The 25,913-nt window shown below is 41.8% G+C and overlaps 1 protein-coding gene across 1 annotated transcript in view; it reads left to right on the plus strand.

The window, feature by feature from the left end:
- Positions 1 to 25,913, plus strand: part of WIF1 (Wnt inhibitory factor 1) — a 125,222-nt gene that overhangs the window by 66,240 nt on the left and 33,069 nt on the right. Inside the window, exons 4-6 of the mRNA XM_089674153.1 lie at positions 16,390 to 16,530; positions 20,836 to 20,931; positions 22,652 to 22,747. Coding sequence (XP_089530279.1) covers positions 16,390 to 16,530; positions 20,836 to 20,931; positions 22,652 to 22,747 — 333 coding nt within the window. The remainder of the gene's footprint in view (positions 1 to 16,389; positions 16,531 to 20,835; positions 20,932 to 22,651; positions 22,748 to 25,913) is intronic.

Here is a 25,913-nt window from a genome sequence, read left to right on the forward strand (position 1 = left end):
AAAAATACCAGTAGCACAAGGAATATCCAGGTTTAAAGATTCTTTACTAAAGGAAATCTACGATTACAGCATACACTTTCATTTTATAACATCAGCATTGTAATAACAATACCAATTTGGAAAAAATCTCCTTTCATGTTGTGAGTGCTGCCTGTCTGCTGCCCATCTTTTCCCACAACTTCTTGGATTCCCTGCATATATTGCAGCTTCTCCTCTGCTGTTTACTTTCAATTTGTAAGGACTACATGTCCCATGGTACCTTACAACGTCTCAGTTTACGAACGCCTCAGTTAACGTAATTTTTGGTTTACGAATGAAAATCGATTGAAAATAATACCTCGGTTTAAAAATATTTTTCGCAATACAAACGGATTAATTGGTTTTCGATGCATTTACAATTTTTTTTTATCATTTCCCTGTACAGTACTATGCCTTTAAAGTGCACTTTATAAAGAATTTTGAACAGATAAGACTTTTTTTTACTTTTTTCTGACCTCCGGAACGGATGAATTAGTTTTCAATGCATTTACAAATTTTTTTTGCAATACGAACGGATTAATTGGTTTTCAATGCATTTACGAATTCATTTTTAATCATGTCCCTGTACAGTATTTATGCCTTTAAAGTGCATTTTATAAAGAGTTTTGAACAGATAAATTAAGTTTTTTTTACTTTTTTCTGACCTCCGGAACGGATTAATTGGTTTTCAATGCATTCCTTTGGGAAACGAATTTTTCACAATACGAAAAGTCCCGCAGAATGCATTAAATTCGTAAACCGAGTTATGCCTGTATGTGACACAGGAGTGCCTACTCACAGAGCATAGTGAATATGTGTCACAGAATTCAAGGAAGTACATGTGTGGGGATCTTCTCCAAGTAAGTTGACAAGCTTCAAGATCAATCATGTTAAAAGAAATAGGCTAGAAATAATAAATATAATAGAGATGCAATTTGGAAATTAATACCTGTATATGATTTTACATTTTGACCATAAGTATGATTTGAGACAAAATCATGGACAGAATGTACAGTGTAGAATGCTGCTGCTTTACAAGTTTTGTTAAATACAGCTTAGAGCCCAATTTTCATTAAAAAATATATAAATATAAATGATAATATTATACAAATTCAGGGTGGATCAAAACTGTAAGTGTCATATGTCTCTCTATTGCCTTTTTCTAAACCTTTCCTGGCAAGAGGCAGCAGATAAAGACCATTTCACTCTGCATGAGAGGAGTAGTCTTTCTAAAGCAGTCTCATGTGCCGCCTGCTTTGTCATAGCTACAGCTCTGCGACAACGCTCACTCCCTCTGCTGATTGCTTGAACTGATTGTATGACTTTATTTGTATAAATTTTTTTTTTAAACTACAATTGGGCTTTAATTCTAAAGCTACAGTTTACAGTAATTAGATCAGATAATAAATATTATCTGGTTGCTACTACAGTTTGGACATGCCTTTTTGTAGTAAACAAAGCTAAATAAGGATAAAAAAAAAGAAATATACCGACTTAAAAATGTAATTTTTGTATTTTTTTTTTCATTTAAAAAAATAGCAAAAATGACAAGCTAACTCCAGACTTTTTTCTAGATGTGGATAGAGTGGGGAAATGTTCACATTTATGTTTGTCACCAGCATTGGGGAGATTTTCCCTTTACTTCCTGTCCCTGTGACACTTGGGAGAGGACTTGAGTAGGTACACTTTTCACTTTAAAAGGCAATAAGACAGCAACCATGTGAGTCCTTTTGGAACTTGTGCTGAACTGACTGGGTCAGGGGCCTAAGGGCTCGTTCACACTTGACTTGTTTCTAACTCTTGCCAAACGCCTCTATAATGTTTGACAGGCATTAGACAGGTGCTTCGGAAGCGTTTTTAACTCTCCTCAAATGCCCTATGTGCGTTTTTGAGGTGTTTGATAGGAGTTTGCCAAGCGTTAAAACCGCATCACAAACACCTATAATGAAGTTTAATGGTATTAACGCTCAGCGAACGCCTTGCAACCGCCTCGCAAATGCCCCGCAAACGCCTGCCAGGCGTTTGAGGAGCGTCATCATAGACTTGAATGGGAGGCTTCAACTCCTCCTGACTCAACATGAGGCGTTAGTTTTGCCGTGACGCTAACACTTCAGTGTGAACAGCACTGTGTGCTGCTGATTTAGATGAGGACTAAAATGTCCGGTAATTATCTGCTCCTGTCCTCATTTATGACCCTGGCTAGTTTTGGAATGTGCGCACATAAAGAAACTCACACTGACACGTTTGGTCTGTGAAAACTTCTTCTCTAATTTATTAAAATGAAAAAGTGAGTTTATATATGAAAAATTATGCGAACATCACGTGAGAACAGAATAAGCATTATATTAGTCTTTGATTGGTCACTCTACACGAAAACAACCTTCTTCAGAATTAAGGCGTGATCTTCTTCTAAGTCTTATCTATAGAAAGAAGAACATTCCTTTGTCTCGAATCCACACGATGGGAGGGGGTTGGTGAACAGACATTTCTTGAGCAAGAATTTCTTAAAGTACCACAAAGCCCAGCAGGCAGAAAATAGACACACAACATATATATATATATATATATATATATATATATATATATTCATACAAAACATTTAGAAATATAAAAAAAGTATTAAAGTATAAAAGTAGATATGTATAGAAAAACGTATATATTCAATAGGAAACCAAATAGACATTTTACCATATCTATCACAGTCCCCCCTTAAAATGACTATTTTATTCTGTCCCAATAAAACCTAGCTCATCTGTCCTTATGTACCTTGGAACTCTTTTATGATGTACATTAGACAGGTGATGACTATTTCATCACCCCCCTTGCCACAGACTTTGTACATAAGGAAGTCAGATGCTATCCCTACAAAATTGTGAGATTACTGTTGGCAGGGAGGGACCATAATGGGGTATAAGGTTTTTCTTCATCTATCATATGGAGATCCTCTTGCTCCTGGTTCAGGAAGGTAGGTGTACTGTTGTTTACAGCTTTGCTCATCAATTTCTTCACACATGGTATAACACAGCATACAACCAGGGCCAGGAGAATCAGAATTATTAGTACAGTTATCCCTATTTGGGCAAGTATCTTTTGCCATCCGCTCATCCAACTGAAGTATTGATCCCACGGGTCTGTGATCCCTGAATTCTTTTTCAACTCAACTGACAGGTCTTCTAATTTCTTTATAGCCAGAGTAACCTTACCATTTGGGCCAGTATTGTCAGGAATATATGTACAACATGTTCCGGTCCCTTCTATCATTTTACAGACACCTCCTTTTTCTGCTAAAATCATGTCCAGAGCCATCCTATTCTGGAATGTCATATAGGATGTAGGGGCTAACTGGTCAACAATTCCTTGGATGGTATCCCTTGTGTAATTCACAAACCTCTGTTGGTTGTAGTATATGTAATTTATCCTATCTACATTTTTATTAACGGTTATCATGGGAATCAGGGATTCGAAGCCTGTTTTTACTTGGTCTCTGGCTTTGAATTCATTAGGCACCCCCCTTGGGACTCCAATGGCATCTATATACACATGTGGATCAAAACTACCAGAAGGAGCTTTTCGCTTCCTCCTACGGCCAGGTATTGGGTCATGGGTATTTTCTACTAGGATGTGGAGAGGTATAATGGCCTTTGCAAGAGCATACTCACCAGTCCAAATCCCTTCCAATCTGGTTCTAATCTTTTGGTCCCCAGTAATCATCCGTGACACATATATATATATATCTGGTCACTACCTATGTCACATACCCGCTGTGCCCAGTTAGGATCTGAATGGCCACCAAATGGGAACTAAACTACAAAAAATCAAAGGTGAAGGTGGCTACCTGAGTGTTGGATGTGTTGTACCAAAATATAGTGGTGTCGCCTATTTCAGTGATAGCCACCTGTTGAGCCTCTGTCAAACTCATTAGAAAAAGGATATACAACACAATCATCATGGTGTAGATGACGCCTTTTCCTCAGGGGTTGGGACTTTCTTGCAGTGGGAGGCGTGTATCAAAGTGTTCTTCCCGGCCACCTTGACAGAAATGGCTGTGGTCAGCAGAACTTGGAATGGACCATCATATCTTGGCTCAAAGGAATATTTCCTCACAAATTTCTTTACTAATACCCAATCTCTGGGTAATAGGCTGTGAGTTCCTGTATCTGACTCAGGATCTGGAATGGAAGAAAACACTTGGACATAGATACGGGTTAATTCACGTGATAATGCAGTCGCATAATCAGTTAACACATCAGATTGTAATTGCAACTGTTGTGGAAAATAACAACCAAGTCTGGGGGCTGAGCCAAACAAAATTTCATAAGGGGATAGGGAGTGTTCTACCCTTGGTGTGTATCTGACACTGAATAGGGCAATAGGCAGACTGTCTGGCCAACTCATGCCAGTCTCTTGGGCCATTTTTAACATTCTGGCTTTCAGAGTGCCATTCATTCTTTCTACTTTTTCACTACTTTGGGGGTGATAGGGGGTATGGAACGCCAGAGTGACTCCTAATGCAGCCCATATTTCTTTGGTTACTGAAGCTGTGGAGGCGGGGCTCTGGTCACTATCACCTCTGGAAGCCCATATCTGCATACAACCTCAGTGAGGAATTTCTTCACAGTTGTTTTAGCAGTCATGTTAGTTACAGCGAAGGCCCCTGGCCAACTGGAAAACATGTCCACCACCACTAGGGCGTACTTGAACCATCGTGTTAGTTACAGCGAACCACCGTTGGCATCTGGATATGGTCAATTTGTATCCTTCGAAAGGGGTATAGGGGTTTAGCCAAATGTTTCTGTGGTGTCTTCTCTGTGCGTCCCAAATTACATTTTGCACAGATGGCACATGTTCTGCAAAAATTGTTCGTCAATGTGGTGATTCCAGGCGCTATATAGTACTTGTTGATGAGAGAGTTCATGAGGTTCTTTGACAGATAGGCTGCTCCGTGTGCCCACTGGACTACAGCTGGAAACATATTTCTGGGTAAACAAAACCTCTTGTTGCACTCAAATAGACTGTGTTTGAGAACAGCTCCTCTCCGTCTCCAGCTTGCTTTTTCTTCTGGACTTGCTGCTTCTTGGAGTTCCTCGAGGTAGCTTCTATCCACAGGTAAGGTCTATAGGGTGAATATTAGTTCCCACTCTCCGGTCACCTCTCCTTCCATTTTTAGTTCTATGGCCGCTCTTTTTGCCGCCGAATCTGCCAGATTATTGCCTTTGGCTTCTGCGGAGTTTAGTTTCCTGTGAGCTTTTACCTTCAGAAAAGCCACTTGAGTGGGTAGAAGGAGTGCTTCCATCAATCGTCCAATTGCTGCTCCATGTCTTATGGATGTACCTGCTGCAGTCATAAATCCGCTTGCCTTCCATATGGGTCCGAAATCATGGGCCACCCTAAAGGCGTATCTGGAGTCTGTGTAGATATTGGCCCTTTTTCCTTCCACCATCTGGCAAGCTGTTGTGAGTGCTTGAAGTTCTGCTCCTTGTGCAGATATTGCTGGCGATAGGGCTCTTGCCTGTAGGACTGTATCTGCGTACAAGTAAGCGTTTTAGAGCCAAAAAGTTGGAGGCGGCCTCTTCAGACAGATGGAAGGGCTCAGACTTTAGAGCATCATAGAGTGATTGCATAAACCAAGAAGCATCAGGAGTCCATGACCTGCAGTAGGATATGAGGCCAAGAAAGGCATGGAGTGGCTTGATCGGCCAGTCTTTCTTTGGCCAAGTCATGCAGTTGGGTACAAAATTCCACTCCAGAGGAGAAGGCTTTGTCATCAACAATCCAGGTGTTGTTAAGGCTTCGTGCCATTATTGGCCCATATGAGTCTCCTTCCTTTATCTCACACAGGCTGACTAGGTCTCTCCAGGCTGCCGAGTATGTGTTTTGGATCTGAGCCATCCTGCGATAAAAGGGCATGGACTGCTTTTCGTGGTCTGGCAATGTGGTCACCAGGGAAGAGGCCTGGGATGGAATAAAGATGACATACAGCACCGGTGCATCTGCTGGGGTGTGGGGTCTTACTGCCTGAGGAGTCTTTCCTGTCGCCTGTGGCCTAAGAGGGGCATCTGGAGAAGCGTATGCAGATAGCGTAGGAAGTTCCAGACCTGCGGCCTCCTTGTCCAAAGAAGATATGTCTGACCAGGTTGACCCTAAATACAAATGTTTGCTTCCTTTTGCTCTATTGGGGACAAAATTGTCTCTCGTGGGTCCAGCGGTCGTGTCAGGTTCAAGGACTGGCATGATGGTGTAAGCACCTGTGGTGGTGAGCTCTTAATCCACAGCTTGGGGTTCCCCAGGGCGCGGAGTCTAAGCCCCAGCCTGCTTGTTCACCAGAGCCCCTGATAGTGGGGATGGACTTGGAGCAGGCTGGAACCAGGTCACAGCCCCCAGGTACACCCACCTGTGGTAGAAGAGACCGCTAGCAGGAGCAGGGTGCAATGGGAGTAGACTAGGAGATCCAGAAAACAAGCCAAAGTCAGGACAGGCGGAAGACAAGCAAGGTCAGGAACAAAGCCGGGGTTGGTACACAGGTGGACGATGTAGGCGAGAAGTCAGGGACAAAGCCGTGGTCGGTACACAGAAACACTAGACCAGATACTTGGAAGGACACTGGCTAGGACAGACAACAAACGTTACTCAGGCAATGTGGGACAGACTGAGCATGTCTTAAATAGACAAGCAGACAAGGAGGCGGGCCAGGAAGTGATGAAAGGGAAGAACATAAAACCCAGAGAATAGCAGACGACGCCCATAGGTGAGCAGAGAGAGACACACATGTGAAGGAAACACAAACAGCAAGGAGGTAAGACAAAGCAACAGGAGGCTGCAGGCTAACTTGTGACAGTTGGGGACACGCGGCACACCCGGCGGTACGTAGAATGGACCATCGGCTTGTAAGACCGGACACACTGGGTGGAGGCGGCTCACTCGAGGCATAGGCCCTCCGGAAGTCTGATTTGGTGTACCAAAATGGCCACCTCCAGGAAGTGTGCTGGGCTGGGCAGGAAGTGACAATGCAGGTGCAGCAAGATGGCTGCCGTCAGGAAGTGCACTGGGCTGGGCAGGAACTGGAAGAGCAGGGAAAAGGGCAGAGGGTGTTCCTTTTCAATATTAACACATTGATGGTATACATAAACAGGTTTTTTTCCTGTTACAATACCTGTTCTGTCCACTGCTCTTTGTGGATAACCTTGGCTACATTATACCAAGCTTCTGCTGTCCTCAATAAATTATTATCAACTAAGACACCTTTCTTTTCTTTTATTAATTTTCGCCATTCCTCTGACTGTAGCCTAACCTCTTTATCTTTAATTCCACATACTTTTGCTAACTTAACTAATCCCTTCACATACTATTTCCTCTTCTCTCTGTTCAACCAGGTCACATGCTAACATTCCTTTCTATGGGTCTTATCAGTGTCTGACCCATCTCTTCCCCCCTTCTCTGTTCTTCCTAACAGAAATCCAAGACTCTTCACACGCTGCTGTATTGACTTTCCTTAACCCTTAACAAACCCCAACATTCTGTTATGAATGGCAAACATTAACTCACAGACACACATTTAGGACATGACATAGCAGTCTATCTCTGTAGGCTATGAGTTCAGATCACTGAGTAACCCTTCGTAACCCCACACATCGCTACGGCACCCCGCTGTCACACTACCTTGACGCGTACACGACACCTCCTCTTGTTTGGCAACACACAATATTACCACAACCAAGAAAAATTATGTGTCAAACCCTCAGTAGGTCCACTCCTCGTCCACCTCAGACTGACACATAAAAACAAACACAAAAAAACATAAAACCAGGCAGCAGATAAGCACATGCAGGTTGGTTCAAATAAACTCCGGGCAAGCAATGGTACCTGCCTTTAGTGACCGTTTAGCAGCCACACCAGGCACAGGAATGAATCAACAACAAAGACAGGATAAGCACTGGTAAGATAGCAAAATATATCTTACCGTGCTCTGAGAGTTGATCAGGCTCTTTCCCGTCTGCTTTGATTGACACCTCACGCCCTTTCGGGTCGGCTGTCAGCGGGTTCACGACCCAGAGTTCCCGGGTTTCTTGGCACCAGCTGATTTAGATGAGGACTAAAATGTTCAGTGATTATCTGCTCCTGTCCTAATTTATGACGCTGGCTAGCTCTGGAATGTGCGCACATAAAGAAACTCACACTGACACGTTTGGTCTGTGAAAACTGCTTCTCTAATTTATTGAATTGAAAAAGTGATTTTATATGTGAAAAATGATGCTAACATCACGTGAGAACAGCATAAGCATTATATTAGTCTTTGATTGGTCACTCTACACGAAAACAACCTTCTTCAGAATTAAGGCGTGATCTTCTTCTAAGTCTTTTCTATAGAAAGAAAAACATTCCTTTGTCTCGAATCCACATGATGGGAAGGAGTTGGTGAACAGACATTTCTTGAGCAAGGATTTCTTGAAGTACCACAAAGCCCAGCAGGCAGAAAATATACACACAACATATATATATATATATATATATATATATATATATATATATATATATTCATACAAAACATTTAGAAATATAAAAAATGTATTAAAGTATAAAAGTAGATATGTATAGAAAAATGTATATATTCAGTAGGAAACCAAATAGACATTTTACCTTATCCATCACACTGCCATGTGCAGAATTTTCATAGGCGTTTGAGAAGCGTTAAAAATGATTCCCAAATGCCTGTCTGAAGCCTGCTGAAAAAGCTAGTGTGAACGTAGCCTAAAAGTACAGAGTTTTCCCCAGTATGGAGTAAATTTCTGAAGAGAAAGATTATGTGAGCACTAGTTTTCTCCATGAAAGCATAGTTTATTTTTTCTGCGGCACTGCTTCCTGTTTAAAGTGATATTAAAGGCGTTAGAAAAAAACAAACATGTCATACTTACCTCCTCTGTGCAGTGGTTTTGCATAGAGCAGCCCCGATCCTCCTCTTCTCGGGTCCCCCACTGGTGCTCCTGGCTCCTCCCTCTTGTTCAGTGGGCCCAGAGCACACCCTTTTACAAACAGACCCGAGGCTCGGCCCCCAGCCCCTCCCTGTCCTCATTGGCTCACTGACTGTGGTTGATAGCAATGGGAGCCAGTGGCTTCCACTGCTGTTTCAGCCAATGAGAAGGGAGAGTCCCTAGAGAGCTGAAGCTCTCGTACACATCGCTGGACCGTGATGGGGCTCAGGTAAGTATTGGGGGACTGCTGCACACAGAATATTTTTTACCTTTATGCAAATAATGCATGAAGGTAAAAAACCTACAGCCTTTGCAGCCACTTTAAGGATGTACATTGCTGTTTACTTTGAAGATGTATTCCTCAGTAGAGATTTGATTTTTCTGCAACTGCATTCCAGTTGGGACATTCCTTCTTGGGAATAGAGACTTATCTTGAAAGATATTGCATGAAAAGAAGTACTGTAGTGTTGGCACCTGCGTGATAGAGAACATTGTAACGGTATAGACTAATTTGACTCTGTCATGCTGAAAACTTGTACCTTTAGAGCAGTCACTAGTGAATGATGGACTGTAGTCTGGACCCGATCCAAGTGACAGTCCTCTCCAGACCACAACTGCACCACATCGCAGCCTGGGTATCCTTTCCTGGGTTTCCCTGCCTCCCCAATGCCATTTCCATTCACAGCATGGTAGAGAGCGGGAGACAGAGCAGGTGTGGACAGACAGCAGGAGCTGCACAAATCTTTTTAACTTGACAAGTGGGTGATTTTTTGCTAGGATTTGAGGCAGTCCTGAAAACCAATCACCCCCTTGTTAACATGACATTTAGACCTCTGCCAGAAGAAACTTTTACTAACTGGATCCCTGTCAATTTAATTTCAATACCTCTGCCTTACAGGAAGGGCATGGATCACTATGTTAATATCCACTGGGACAACCCTGGCTCCTCCCCTCTGCTAAGTGTTCCCATAGTAAGCTATGCTATGCTACTCATGCAGGCTTGATCCTGAGCCGCCCTTTGTGTGTCCATTGACACAAACAGCTCAGCCCTGCTCATTGCTCTCCTCACAGGCTGTGATTGACAGCAGCAGGAGCAATAGCTCCCTCTGCTGCCTCCATGTCCAGTGAGGAGGGAGAGAGTGGAGAGAGTCACTGCTCTCTGGCACAGCGCTGAATTGAGATCAGGCACAGGTAAGTAAGAGGGGACTGTGCGAGATCCTGTGCACAGGTTTTTTTTTACCTTAAATCAGGACTAAACTGTATCTGAGCACTAAAAACTAACATTGAAATTTAATTATTTTTTAATTTTCAAAGAACACTCACACATCCACCCATGTATCCATGCCTTATTTTGCTGCGAAATTGCTAAAAAAAACACCCCCTAGCATTTCTTGCTGCACCTATCTTGCATAAGGACAGATGTAGCATTTACTTCCTGGAATTGATCTACCCTTAGCTCAGGCATGCAGTTAGAAGGGTGTGCTTAGCTGAGAAAACCCCTCCTCCCCTCCTGAAGACTCCTGGGATATATGACATCATTTGCATAGGCATGGAAACTAGGAAGTAACTAAAGAAATGTAAAAAATTGTTTAAAACAAGTAAATATAATATACACTATATTGCCAAAAGTATTGGGACACCTGCCTTTACATGCACATGAACTTTAATGGCATCCCAGTCTTAGTCCGTAAGATACAATATTGAGTTGGCCAACCCTTTGCAACTATAACAGCTTCAACTCTTCTGGGAAGGCTGTCCACTAGGTTCAGGAGTGTATTTATCGGGATGTTTGACCATTCTTTCAGAAATGCATATGTGAGGTCAGGCACTAATGATGGACAAGTCTGGCTCGCAGTCTCCACTCTAATTCATCCCAAAGGTGTGCTATTGGGTTGAGGTCAGGACTCTGTGCAGGCCAGCCAAGTTCCTCCACCCCAAGCTCGCTCATCCATGTCTTTATAGACCTTGCTTTATGTATTGGTGCGCAGTCATGTTGGAACAGACAGGAGCCATCCCCAAACTCTTCCCATAAATTTGGGAGCATGAAATTGTACAAAATGTCTTGGTATGTTGATGCCTTAAGAGTTCCCTTCACTGGAACTAAGGGGCCAAGCCCAACGCCTGAAAAACAACCCCACACCATAAACCCCCTTCCACCAAACTTTACACTTGGCACAATGCAGTCAGGTAAGTACCGTTCTCCTGGCAACCGCCAAACTCAGACACATCCATCAAATTCCCAGACAGAGAAGAGGGATTTGTTACTCCAGAGAAATGTCTCCACTGCTCTAGAGTCCAGTGGCAGCGTGCTTTACACCACTGTATCTGACACTTTGCATTGCACTTGGTGTGGTAAAGCTTGGATGCAGCTGCTCGGCCATGGAAACCCATTCCATGAAGCTCTCTACACACTGTTGTTGTGATAATCTGAAGACCACATGAAGTTTGGAAGTCTTTAGCTATTGATTCTGCAGACAGTTTGTGACTTCTGCGCATTGTGCACTTCAGCATGCGCTGTCCCCACTCTGTCATTTTACATGGCCTACCACTTCATGGGTGAGTTGCTGTTGTTCTCAATTGCTTCCACTTTGTTATAACACCACTAACAATTGACCGTGGAATATTGAGTAGCAAGGAAATTGCACGGATATGTGGCAACCTATCACGTTACCACACTTGAATTCACTGAGCTCCTGTGAACGACCCATTCTTTCACAAATGTTTGCAGAAGCAGTCTGCATGCCTAGGTACTTGATTTTATACACCTGCGGCCATGTAGGTGATTGGAACCCCTGAATACAATATTTTGGAGGTGTGTCCCAATACTTTAGGCAACATAGCGTACTTCACTATCTATTTACTAATGCTAGCAGCATAAGGATTCAAAACAGTCAATGTTAATAGAGAGAGTGAAGCTCCAGGCAGATAATGCATTAAATATACGGCAGGTACGGGCATAATCACGTACATGTATGTGATTGGCCTTCTTCCAGGTTTGGGGAGCGCATACATGTGCCCCTTGCTCATTCATGCTGTGATTGGACACAGCATGAGTTTGGCAGCTGATTTCAGTCAATGATTTCAGCTGAAATAAGATGATTGCCACTGTCCAGTCACACACAGAGTTCTGTGTATACAAAACACAGAACTCTGCATACACAGAACAGGGATCTGGCTGTTTCATCTCCCTGAAAAGCAGGGAGAAAAAGCAGCAAGATAGTAATGTAAAAGCAGCACACATGACACCTTGCTAGGCACACAGATAAACCTTTGATTGATTTTAAATGTTAACCCCATCCCAGCCAGTGTCATTAGTACAGTGACAGTGTACAGTATCAGCACTGATCACTGTGTTAGTGTCAGTATTGATGTCAGTTTCAACTAGTCCTATAAATGTGTATATAGACCGTGCTGCCAAAAATGTGAATCAAGATTACTAAACAGTTTGCCACATGTAAAAGTGCAAAAAATAGATAAAAAAATTAAACAACACCAGAAAATCCAACTAATGTCCAATGTATCAGTAAGTTCCATTCAAATAATAGTTGCTTACAAACCAAAAGATATCTGAACAGGTGCTGGTGCTATTAGTAACATAAACAAGTGACCACTTCCCATGCACATGGTAACCCCACATGGATTTACACTCACTGCAATGGATGGACCTTCTATTACTAGACAGGTCTCACTGCGCTTTTATGGTTGGACCCACTTTGTCTTGTCACTAACTTGACTATTTATATGTACCAGGATGTGATTCCTTCCAATTCAATAAACCCCCACTCAAAAAACAGTGCATGAGTCAAAAATTCCATACCAGACCCTTATCTGAGCGTTCACCTCCCCACCCTATACAGTACCAAGCCACATGTCCTCAACAGGCCAAAACCCATGTTGATGAGGACAAGAGCCTCTTCCTCACAACCCTATCAGAATCTGGAAGCCCCTTTTAACAATAAGGGGGCTCCCAGATATTGCTACCCCTATATATTCACAAAACAAATGTAAACAGTAAAAATTTTGACAAAGCCTTTTTTTAAAAACATGTTTAAGTCAGAAAAATACTTAAAACACCCAAAACATTATATATTTTCTGAAACCAGAGACCCTGGAGAATAAAATGGTGGTAGTGACATATTTGTATGGCACGTGATATTATCCCAATGGTTTATCAAGTGCAAAATATCAGTAAAAAATGCACTAAAGGTAATTTTAGAGCAGACAAATGCAATGCATTACCTGATTTTTTGGTAAAATATAAACAATGAAATTGCAAGAGTAAATAGATACCCAACATGTTAGGCCTTAAAATTGCACATGCCCGTGAAACAGTGACACACTCCAGTACACTAAATTTGCCACAGGCAATGCTTTAAAAGCCCATGCAGAGTATCAGTTTTAGGGTTATGCATGAATAATTGCCTTAGAATTATTGCTTACAATCTGCCGTGCATGGCGCAAACTTTATTTTTTATCACAAAGGGGACAAAAAGTCCCCTGATACTTTTGTGACCGGTTTTCTTTAATGGGACATCAGGGGTCAATAAAAGTGAGGCAGATCCTGGTGCTCGGCCCAAACAGCCTTTTCACTAATTGTGCCTTCAGAGACAGGGCGAGAGTAGATGCAATGGCAGCAGATAAGGACTCCACAGCTAGATTAACTAGAACTTGGTTCAGAACATGACCCACATGGAACCCAACACAAGTTATTTCTAAGCTAGCCCACACAACATCCAGTCCAATAGGGACTAGATGTACTATGGTCCAAAAGCCAGGATGGGGATGACCACAACTGATAGCTGCAGCTTAGAAGGGAGCCTCCAGCAGAATTAAAAAGTAACTAGTAAAAGACTGAGGCTGATTGTATTAGAGGTTATACACTGGGCTGATCTATAGTTTTTATTTTTGCCAGTTCCCAATTCTCTGGTAGTTGACAGCATAAGGTTTGAAACTTTCTGTTCTCCTAAACCTAAAATGTTACTAAACCCAGGATCCTGTATTCACTATATCTGGTCTTCCACAGTGCACACAACATGGAAGTGCAATTATTTTAGTAAATATAAACTGCTAAATATCTTTTCACATCAGCAGTTAGAGCAGTTTTGTGACTCTATCAGTGTCCAGCAGAGCATATATTAAAGCTGGTAGGAGGAGTTTTCATTTTTCTCTAGGAGGATGCAGGACCCCTGACCTCTGTCTGGACAGAGCCGATTGGCCCTGAGCTGATCACATGCACTCTCCCAAGAAAAAAAACCTCTCTAGCAATACACACCAAACTGAGCATATGCAGAGTGTCTCCACATGATATGTTTTATCAAGAGATAAGAAGGCGACACTGGAAGAAGGGAAGGATTAGAGAAGACAGGATCAGACAGCATTTTTACACAAAGCAGAAGATTAACCCCTTAGGTTCCACAGTGAGTATAACAAGTATGCTTTACTGCATATACAGGCTGATTTTGCTGTTGTGGGTTTAGTAACACTTTAAATTACAAAGTAAGAAGTGGTGACAGGGTCTCTTTAAAGGAGGTGTATGAAAGTTATTGTTGGTCTGCAGTTCCATTGTTCTAAGAGGAAGATATCCCTGGTACCCCTATTGTGTTCTTGCTCCTTGTGTATCCCTGTGAGGAACAAGGTGCTATGGACATTCACATCCAAAACCACTCCAGGGATGCTTTTTCTTGTGTTTAAAGGTGATCGCAGACCCAGGCATCAAAAAGTATATTTGGAATGGAAAAACAATGGATGTTCTCTTGTAAAAGTACAAAAAAACTGAAGAAAAAAGGAAAAAGGTGAACTATGCGAACTTGATTGACTAGCCTGGATATATTAAAGGAGCTAGAGTGTGTTAAGATTACACCTCTTATTCAACCACCTGACCTTAACCCTTTGCAACTAAATGGCTGCATGGCGCCTTCACTAGGGCACACAAAGCCTCTGCTCCTTCTGTCATTTAGCATTGGCTAAGAGCCAACTGGAGCAATTCTGTGGCATATAATCACTGGTGGTCAAACAGAGCTATCACCACGTACCAGTGTAGTACTGTTTATGGTGATGAGCCCTCCCTTTCCTTCCACAACAGAGGAAGGGGAGAAGGAGGATATAAGTGAATTCATGAATTCATTAAATCTCCTTGGCAGTAGCAGGGGAAGGAATAATCGTAGGTTGGATGATGGTTGGGGGTCAAAGTGCAACTAACCACCAAGGGTTGTGGGATGCTTGTGGGGGTGATAGAAGTGTAAAGGGCCATGGACCACCAATGTTGTTGAATTTTTTTTTTTTTTTGAAGGGGGGGGGGGGGGTTAAAATGCCATTGACTACCAATGATTATGGTTCTGTTTTGAGGGTGGAGTTAAAGTCCCACTTGCCAACAATAATTTTAGGATAATTTTGGGGGTGGTTTAAAGTGTTTTGAAGTTATCATTGACTTCTAGCCATTGCACACAATGTGATTTCAGTGGAATGCATTTCATCCCCCAGGAATATTTCTTCCGTTAATAACAGTTGACTTGCACTTGGCTTCAGTGGGTGACGTTTATAGACTATATGCACTTTGTTTAATTTTTTAACTATTACAGTATTACCATGTTTTTCATTTCCAAAATATTGTAGCAACAAATGAGATCACCTTGGGGTGTCAACTTGTGTTTATGTTTTATACTCGAAAGTAAAGGTTTTTTTTTTTAAAATGTTAACTCTTTTGTACTTTACATATTAAAGCAGAACTACACTGCATCTGAGCACCAAAAACGCTGTTTATTTAATTTTTGTTATTCAAAGCAAACTCATCATCATCCATGTCTCCATGCTTAATTTTACTGAGAAATCACTTTGAAAAACTCCACCTAGCATTTCTGGCTGCAGCCATCTTGCATAAGGGCAGATGATTAATATAGCATTTACTTCCTAGAATCTATCTGACCTTAGCTCAGGTAGAAGGGTGTGCTTAGCTCAGCAAACACCTCCTTCCCTCCTGAAGACTTCTGCGATGTATGACATCAGTTGCCTAGGCGAGGAAACCAGAAAGTAACTGTAGATATGTCAAAAAAAGTTTAAAACAAGTAAATATGATATACTTTCCTATCTATTTACTAATGCTAGCAGCATAAGGATTACAAATAATTTATGTTGATTGGGAAAGTGAAGTTCCACATTAAAATAAAATTACACCAACAGAAAGCACTATCTGTCTTAGAGAGAAAAATATATATAAAATGAATTTGGGTACAGTGTTGCATGATGGAGTAATTGTCAGTAAAACTATCACAGAACTGAAAACTGAAAAAGGTTGCAACATGCCGGTCCTGAAGTGATTAAAGTTTGTAAACCAATTTGTTTCTCGATTTTTATACCATGCTTGCAATATTAAGTACTTCTGTATGTGCATTCATATTTTATGTTTTAGTTGTTCAGGTTGGTTTTCCATGCCTTGGCAACCAAGATGGAGTGGCAGCATTTGAAGTTAATATTATTGTTATGAATTCAGAAGGCAATGTGATTCTTCAGACCCCACAAAATGCCATCTTTTTCAAGACTTGCCAGCAAGGTAGTGACATTTTACAGCTTTCCAGAACATCTGTATGAAATTGTAATATAGATATGTGTAGAAGCAGCTGACATAATAAATACACTGTTTATTTACTGTACAAGTATCTTATGAAACTTATAAGGCATAATAATTGACAAGTGTCAATTTGTTTGAGTGTCTTTTGTATCAGTACACATTCTCACTATGCTCCAAAGAAACTTTCTGTGCCATTGACAAATTTAAAGCTGAAGGTCTGTCTACCTACCTTTATACCTACCTTTATATTTCAATTGGAAACTAATGCCGGCCATAGAGGGAACAATTTTCTTTTCTGCAACCACAGATATTGCTTTATTCCCCCATCAACTCTCCCTCCCATGGAGCCATTGTGTTCTCCCGGAATGGGGGAGCAATCCCTGCCGGGAGAACACAGTGATTACTGCTAACGGCTATAATAGCCGCTAGCAATAATCGCATGTAAAATCCGACAAGCTGGTTGTATCCAAGTTTAGGTACATTCAGCCTGCCCATACATGGTTCAAATCTTAGCCAGTCCCTGCTGAACCAGCTGAGATTCAAACCGTCTATGCCTGTCTTAAGTGAATTAAATCTCCCTCTGGTATTGTTACCCCTCAAGGGCTCCACACAAAATTCATAGTATTGACAAACATGAGGTCCCTCATTCTTCCTGCTGTAGCAGCACAGAAGTGAAGTTATCCTTACTTGATTTCATATACAACACAAATACAACTGGTACATGAAATTACCTTGAAATAACTGTAATAGGTGGGTAGATCTGGGATCTTCTATAGGCTTTTTTGGGTGGGCTTTGAGTGTGGGCAAGGACACAGGGGCCCCATGATCCCCTATTGCCCGAGGGCCCCATGAGTTGTCAATCCGCCCCTGGTGGCATCTCTATAAATCTTATGTGACAATTGTACTTGAAATAGTTATTAACTTGGAAAGAACAGGGACAACATTTGCTATAGAGGTGTACTGAAATAAAGCTAGTTTCAGTACTAGCTTCAAGAATATATGGAAACTATTTTAGCCCTTATTTACTGCTTGTTTGCAGTATGACAATTAGGTATTTATTGGAACTTTGTAATTGCAGCATAACTGTCAAAAAAATACTCACCAGGGAGGTCTTTAAATGTGCAAAAAACTGAGATGTGGCTGATTGTTTGGTAACATCTCCAATTTTTGTTTTCTCTTTTTTTGTCTTTAAATACAAGACCATTAATATTAGAACCTAGGATGCTGGAATCTATCCTGTGCATACCGTCACCATATAACTGCATCTGCTGTGGCCTTCATAATCCATATGGTCAGGTGCAGCACTGTACAGATGATTGTTTTTATTATAGATATTAGACATTATTTGACCCAGATACTTAATGGTTGGGTTTATTTAATTCTGCTTATATATAGCCAGAGGTGGCTCTAGGCTTTGTGAGACCTTAGGCAAAACTCAGACATGAGACCCCACTCATACCCGTAATGGGAAAAAATTGCACTGTACAGTGTATAATGAACTGATGGCAATTCGCTCATGGCCAGTTCTCAAGGATTCCAGCATGTCATTGGATCACATCAAGATAAGCACTGCAACACAAGCTCCCTCTGTTATGTTAAGGTCTCAGTTATGCCTACCTTTTACATTACCTAACAAAGGCCAAAGATCCATCATCAATTTTCGTAAACCTATGCCCTATACCTGCTGTGGACAATGGTCAGTGAACTTGAATACAGAACAGCACCTGGTGCGGAATTTCTTTGTACTGCAGTGACAGGAAAAGGCAAACCAGTATATAGAAAAATGAAAGAATTGCCAGTATCCTCCTGCTTGCTCCTGCCAAGCTTCAGAATCATGTAGTGTGGTCAGAGTAACAGTGTATGAATGCATTATTCATCATGGCCCATACCTAGGCTGTAAATGTACACCAATCATCATCCACAGCCATATATCATTTGTAGTCATCAGACAGTTAAACAATGCAGGATAGATCCTTTACTATGCTATGACATCCATGAAAGCAGTACTGCATCGCAGTAATTGAACCTACACTCCATTGTAACCGACACAGCCACCACCATTCATCTGCATGAGCTAATCATCTTTTTAATGTGTTGGGTCAGACATTAGAAGTTGCAGGACCAGGGATGATCTCCCAAGTGCAGCCTCTACACACATCCTATGATCCAAGTTATAGCAATGCAAAGCACCATGCAGACTATACATGTAGTATGTGAAGTGGAGCACTATAGAGCACTCCAGAGGTAGGCCAGCATGCATGGTACTCCCAAAATGTACTTTAGGATCCATAAGGAAGGGACAGATATATGAGGAAGGAGGACCATGGCTGCTCCCAATGCACATGGTAACTTCATCCTATGATCCCAATGAGCCCTATGTAATGTACCATGCAGACTACACCTGTAGCACGCACTGTACATGATCCAAGGCCAGCCTGCATGGTACCCCCAGGAACAGAGAAGCCCACAGTGTGCATGGTAGCCCCTACACACATCCTATGATCCCCATGAAAGGCACCATGCAACCAACACATGTAGCATATAAATTGGAGCATGCACTGTGGAAGATTCAGGGAAAGGCCAACATGCATGGTTCCCCTAGGAACTGAGAAGCTCCCCCATAAGCATGGTAGCATGGTAGCCTGGTAGCCTCTACACACATCATCCGATCCCAATGAGCCCCATGCAATGCACCATGTAGACTACAAATGTAGCATGTGAATTGGAGAATGAAGTGTAGAGGATCCAATGGAAGGCCAGCCTGCATGGTCCCCCTAGGATCAGAGATTCCCCACCATGTACATGTAGCATGTGAATTAGAGTATACAGTGTAGGTGATCCAGGGAAAGCACGGTTCCCCCAGGAACAAAGAAGCCCCCCAGACTCACCACAGCCTCCTCTTATAAGGTAGAATGATCCCCTTGTTGGAAGGAGTCACTCCGAAGGCCATCTGCAGCACTGTCAGGTATCTCTGGCATTTCATTTTGTCTTCCCCCTTGGTTCTCCCCTCTGATGCCCCCCCCACAAAGCTCTGCATGCGATCATGAAATTGGTCTTCTCAGGCATGTGCCCTGCAAGCTCTCCCGGATCATCCTTCCCTCTCTTGGAATGTGCTCTGCTCTCCCCTGGACATGTCTTGTCAGCAGATCATTATTTGTGAGCAGCTCATAGAGATAACATTGATAGCTTGAGGTGACAACCATCCTTCTTCCTGATGCCGGGCTGTTCCCTGTCTCCGTTAGGCAATTTAGGTGGCCGCAAAGCCCCTGAGAGAGCAAGGCCTTAGGCGACTGCCTACTTTGCCTAATTAAAGAGCTGCCTCTGTATATAGCCAAAAACAATATTAAAAGTCCACTCTATGGGCCATTTGGTAATTCTGATTTACTGTTTTCACACCTGATTTGACATTTTTTATTCTACTGGCTTTTTCTCTCATTTTGTTTTAAACATTATGTGTTCCCAACGGCACATAACTTCCCCCTCTGTCTTCATTAGTTAGAGAACAGTGTGGGGTGGAAGACCCCAATGGCCAGACAGTAGTTGGAGAGGGGGATGTCATTATTTTGGGGATTCTCCTGTTTAAAAAACACCTACTAAGTTCTGTTGGTATAAGCATGACAGAAAACCTATATATTAGTACTTTATCTAGGGGGAATGAGATGCCATCTTATATGCCTTATGTGTCAGTCTGGTACTGTTTGCTAGAATCAAATGTTATACAAAATTGATAGGTGTACTTTATGAGGTCATGTACACAGATATCCACTGGTAGTGAACCTAAAATCTTTTCCCACATCTCTAAATTGCTACCTACAACTCAAGCTCATAACAAATCACGTGTGCTTGGACTTATGTTCAGCCATCAACTGGACAATGTAACAGTGGTGTATTTAGGTTTTGTGCTGCCCTAGGCAACACAAAAATTGGCGCCACCCGCAGAGAGAGCCTGACATTGACCAACAACACCCTTGACTCCCATTCGACAGAGCCTTCCACTACCACTGCCCTCCATACACCAGCCACCATCCCCCATGGCGAGAGAGAGAAAAACACTCACCTTCACAGCTCGGGACATCCCCAGGAACGAGAGTCGGGCTGTGCATACACCATCATGAAACCCACAACCTCTCTCGGAACTCACCAGGTTCCCATGCAGTGTTTGTCCTTTCTTCTGTCCCTTCTTCCAAGCGGCAGTGCTGCCCCCCTGAAAAATGCTGCCCTAGGCAAATGCCTTGTTTGCCTTGTGGTAAATACACCCCTGCATTATAACACTGTCTTTTTTTCCAGCTAAGTGCCCAGGAGGATGTAGAAATGGAGGTTACTGTAATGAGAGACATGTCTGTGAATGTCCAGATGGGTTTTACGGACCACACTGTGAGAAAGGTAAAACAATGTTTTCTTTTGTCAAACCTTAAAAGTAAAAACCATGTTTTCTTTGGTCAAACCATAAAAATGAACTATACAATCAAGCTATAAAATTTACAAACTACAGAATATTAATTAGGACTGTGGAAGCTGACCCCAAAGAAAGTCATGTGGAGGGCCAGGTACTAGTCCACATAATTACCTTTAGGATCCCTGCAGCTGATCTTCTTCCCAGACTAATGCCATGCCTCATTCGTAGTCTGTCTCTTTATGAATGTGTCAGACCAGCCATGCCTAAGACTGTTGATCTGAAAACCTGTGTAATAAGGATCAAGAAGCAGCAGGAAAAGTGGAGAAAGCATGAATCTACAGATTGAAGGAAGCACGGAGATGCTTCTATGTAGGTTCCCAGACACAGCTTCCTCTCCAGCAAGTCATCAGAAGAACAGTGAGCAGCAAACTAATATTACCAATTGCTAGTCTAAATCCCATGAGAACATCTTCACTTTTTAGTATAGGTCCACTTGTGTTCTTCAAAAACCTGAAGTTATGAAAGGAGAGCAGTGTAGTTATCACTATGGATTGCCGAGAAAGGAGTGTAGGTATGATTCTGTTTTTTCCAGAATGTAAAATTAATTATGGTGACAAAGATTTTACACTTTGTTGAGTTAGGGTATTATTTATTATGAATAATACCAATTTAAGCAACAATAAGTCCTGTTAAATTGTGTCAACTATTTTAGTTTAGCCTACGTTAGTTTTGTGCACACATTGTACAATATTTTTATAAATGTTTGTGATATGTGTTTACCGTCTAGTAGTTCCTGGTTTTAAGTTTGACATTTCTAGCTGAATTTATTTAGTTCTATGTGGTTTGAACTTGTTTTGGGAAATGAGTACAGTCTGAAAGTTTCACTCCTGTTTTGTATTTGGCATTTGCAAAAAATAAGGCAAGCTAAGTATGTGCTAGCCCTGAAGCATTCTTTTTATAGTACTGCCAGTGTGTTTAGGGAATGAGCCTGTGCTTCCATGTGGTCTGACCAATGTGATTTATCAGTGACCGTACAATAATATGAGGCTGCTTAGCCAGGGAGACCAGGAGTTATGATTATCCTTGCAGAAATAATTCCTTACCTTTCCTGTAACTGTAGGACATTCCACTGCTGATTTGTATATTATTGATTCTTTGTAGAGACAAACTGGAATAAATAAAAGATGGCCCAGATGGCATACATTAAACACCAACATTAACATGAATGGCCCATAGCATACTGATACCTGAAGTTTCTCACAGGCCTACTACAAATCACGGAAAGAGTATATAACCAGTATAATACCACAGATACCTCCAAATGGATCACAAAATCAAATCATTAAATATAATAACAGAATGATTTGACTTTTGATTTTCTAAATGCTGTACCTTATTTATTCCTTGTATTCAAAACCCAAAGCTGTCATTGTTGGTATTATAAAAATTCCACTTATTACAGCTCAACCAAGAATACATTTAGACACCTGGTTCTGCTAAATAAGGGGTGCAATAAAATACTTTTCTTCTGAGTAAAGTGACTCAGTACACCCAGTCAGGTACAACTATAGAAAGGCTGTAACACATTGATGCTCACATTCCCTAAATATGACATGCAGGTCTACAAGTATGTTGAGTTATTGTTAAACTGACCATGCTTATAACGACAGTGTATTAATTTCTTGTCTCTGTATAATTTTGTTATAGCTCTCTGCATGCCACGGTGCTTAAATGGTGGGCTTTGTGTAACTCCAGGACTATGTATCTGTCCACCGGGTTATTATGGCATCAGCTGTGATAAAGGTACGTGAATTAAATATAATAAATATGTGCAGTAGTGTAAATATTGTAAAAAAAAAAAAATCTGCTACCATAAATCATCTGCGTAAATTATGTTTTATTTGAAACCTTTAGGGGGTTTGTCTCACTTTCAGGATGTTATCCACAGGGTAACCAGCCCTTGGACAAAGGACATGATATACTAAGTGAGAGCTTCAAAGGCTAAACTCTACTTAGATTTGAAACTTGAAGTACAGTATTTCTAAAGTCTAAACTGAAATAAAGCTTAATTTTTTTCTAAAATAACAAAAGTCATACTTACCTGCGGTGTGCTGTGATTTTGCACAGATCAGCCCTGATCCTCTTCTTTTCGAGTCCCCGCCGCTGCTCCTGGCTCCTCCCCCTTGAGCAGTGCCCCCAAGGAAATCTGCTCGCCCTGGGGGCACTGCTGTGTGCTCGTCCCCAAGCTGCTGCTTTATGTGTCGATAAGACACATAGGGGTTTATTTACTAAAGCTGGAGAGTCCAAAATCAGACTCCCTTCTGCATAGAAACCAATCAGCTTCCAGGTTTCATTGCCAAAGCTTCATTGAACAAGCTGAGGTTAGAAGCTGATTGGTTTCTATGCAGAAGGGAGTCTGATTTTGGACTCTCCAGCTTTAGTAAATAAACCCCATAGAGCCACGGCTCTGCCCCATCTCCCACTGCTGTCTCAGCCAATGAAGAGTCCCCAGACAACAGAGGCTGTCAAGAACATCGCTGGAAAGAAGGGGGCTTAGGTAAAGATTGGGGGGGGGGCACTGCACAGAGAAGGTTTTTTACCTTCATGCATAGAATACATGAAGATAAAAAACCTCCAGCCTTTAGAACCACTTTAAAACTGCTGTCAGTTTTTGCCATCTGTTCATTTCCTGTCCTATAGACTCAACAGAAAGTGAGAGTCCGTTATATAGGAACAAGTATCTCCAGTGGAAGATTTCCCCTCTATTCCTGTTCTGGTGACAACTAAGAATGTTATATTTACCCTCATTTGTATTCCCAGTGACATTAAGGTGTTTGTTACCCCAGCATTTCATATTCCTGATACAGTATGTTTCTGTTGTACCATGTACTTGTGTTAAAAAGTTACCTGTTCTCTTTGTATTTCTTTCTTTGTCTTAAATACCTGGTGATCCTGCCAGTACTCTTGTCTCAAACGGACCATGCTAGGCATAGAAGCATATCCTTCTCAGCATGGTTAGTTTTCTGGCTGCAGAAGAGAACAGAGGTTATGTGGTAACTTATAAAAAGAAATGGAAAAAAAAGAATTAATTATATATACAGTATATATATACAGTACATATATGGTCTTGCATTTTTCTTTTAAACTGAATGGGTTGTTTTACATATATTCTAGCCACTTTTCTACAAGGCAATATAAATTTTTTTTTTTGGTTAGAAATTACTGTAAATCTCCCCAAAGATATATATTTTCTGAAAATAGGAGACGTCGCCTATTAGTCTTCTCTCCCTCTACTGAGATATTGATGTTATGCTGCACCACTCTCTTCCAGCAAGGAAGGAGCTAAAGCCAAACAAGCCCATAGACTTCTATGCAGAGCACTGAGAATCCTGGGAGTTGTAGTCTGAGAGAGCAGCCATATAATGGAATGAAAAGGCTCTTTACTCTACAGATGATCCCAATAGCCAGTGTGCAATAGGAGGAGTGGAGAGATGATTTTTATTAAATTGCCCAGGAGACTGGGGGCAGTGCAGCACCACCCACATCACAGCACCAACACCACTGCTGCAGGGAGACTGGAGTGTCCATCACCCTCTGCTTCCCACCACTGATCACTGGAGGCTTTTGGGCAGAGACCAAAGGGACACCCCCTTCTACAGCGAGATGTCACCGCAGCAGTATGCCAGGGACTGGTGAGATTACTGATAGTGCTAGCAGGGAATGAACCACTGAGAGCACACAAAGTGTACCCAATCCATACAACACCCATACTTCACTCTGTACCACACTTATTCCAAACCTAGACTGCACCTATACCAACCCTATATCGCATTATACCTAACCTTTACCACATCTGAACCACATCAACCTTGCACCTGTGTCAGGACTTTTCTGTTTCTATACTATACCTATGCTACATGCAGGTTAACTGGGACTGCCGTTAAGTGCACCAACGCTCTTAAAGGGCCTCAACAATAGTCGGCAGAAGAACAGCTCAAAGGACTGCCCCTCCCATTAACATTATTCTGCAAGCCCTCTTTGTTTCCCTGCCCTCTCCACTACCATCCTCCTTTTCTTTTGGACAGTGCATACCCTGTCAGTCTAGGACTAGAATCACCACCATAAATGTGCTCTAGCAGTATAATTCCACCTAATTGGTAGATTAAACTTTACTACTGTGCATTGCTGCACTTTGGTCTTGCTGTTGTTTATGCTCATCTGGAAGCCAATTGTCATCCTATGCCTAGTCTCCACCATTAATGAATTTGTATGCTAAATGTTGTGATTACCATTGTTAATCCATTATATGCATGTCTAGTTACTAACCATTTTGGGTGACAATATATTACGTTTTCCTTTACTGCCTGGTTTGATGCCTGTCTTCTATCATATAGCACTACTACTGGGTACTAAGTATTATTTTCAGTGAAGTCCTGTGATATTTTATGTTTTTACACTCAACCTGGTGTGTCAGAGGGGCTGAGGTTCTTGAGAAGGTCGAGGCAAAGAACAGAGGACCCATCCTATCCAGGGGCTCCTATGGGGGTAGCGACACAACAATATAGTGCTAATATACAGAATGTTTATCATACTATTATAGTAGTCACATTATAGCAAAACATAAGGCATATATTAGTGTTAATTAAAAAAGAAGTGGGAGTTTATAAAAAAAACAAACATACATATTCACTCCTATGATGCAGCATCAGTGTGATGTTGTAGCTGTCTTCTGCAAGCTCCAAGCCAAGAAATGGGAGATTACACGACCCCTAATCACTGAGCTTTCCGTCTTCTTGGAGTGCAGAGCATTGACTGTCAGTCACCACTCTCTGCACTGCCCCTTCAGTGCTCACTAGAGCTGGCGAGTGGGCAGGCACAGCTGGCTATGTTCCTGAGAACAGCACCCAGCTGTCAAACAGGCAGCTGGGTGGATCCTTTCAATATGGTTGGGATCCTTCCAGAAGCTAGA

Source organism: Staurois parvus, unplaced genomic scaffold, assembly GCF_062004578.1.
Source record: "Staurois parvus isolate SC_StPar_1 unplaced genomic scaffold, SC_StPar_1.0 ptg000147l, whole genome shotgun sequence".
Lineage (NCBI taxonomy): Eukaryota > Metazoa > Chordata > Amphibia > Anura > Ranidae > Staurois > Staurois parvus.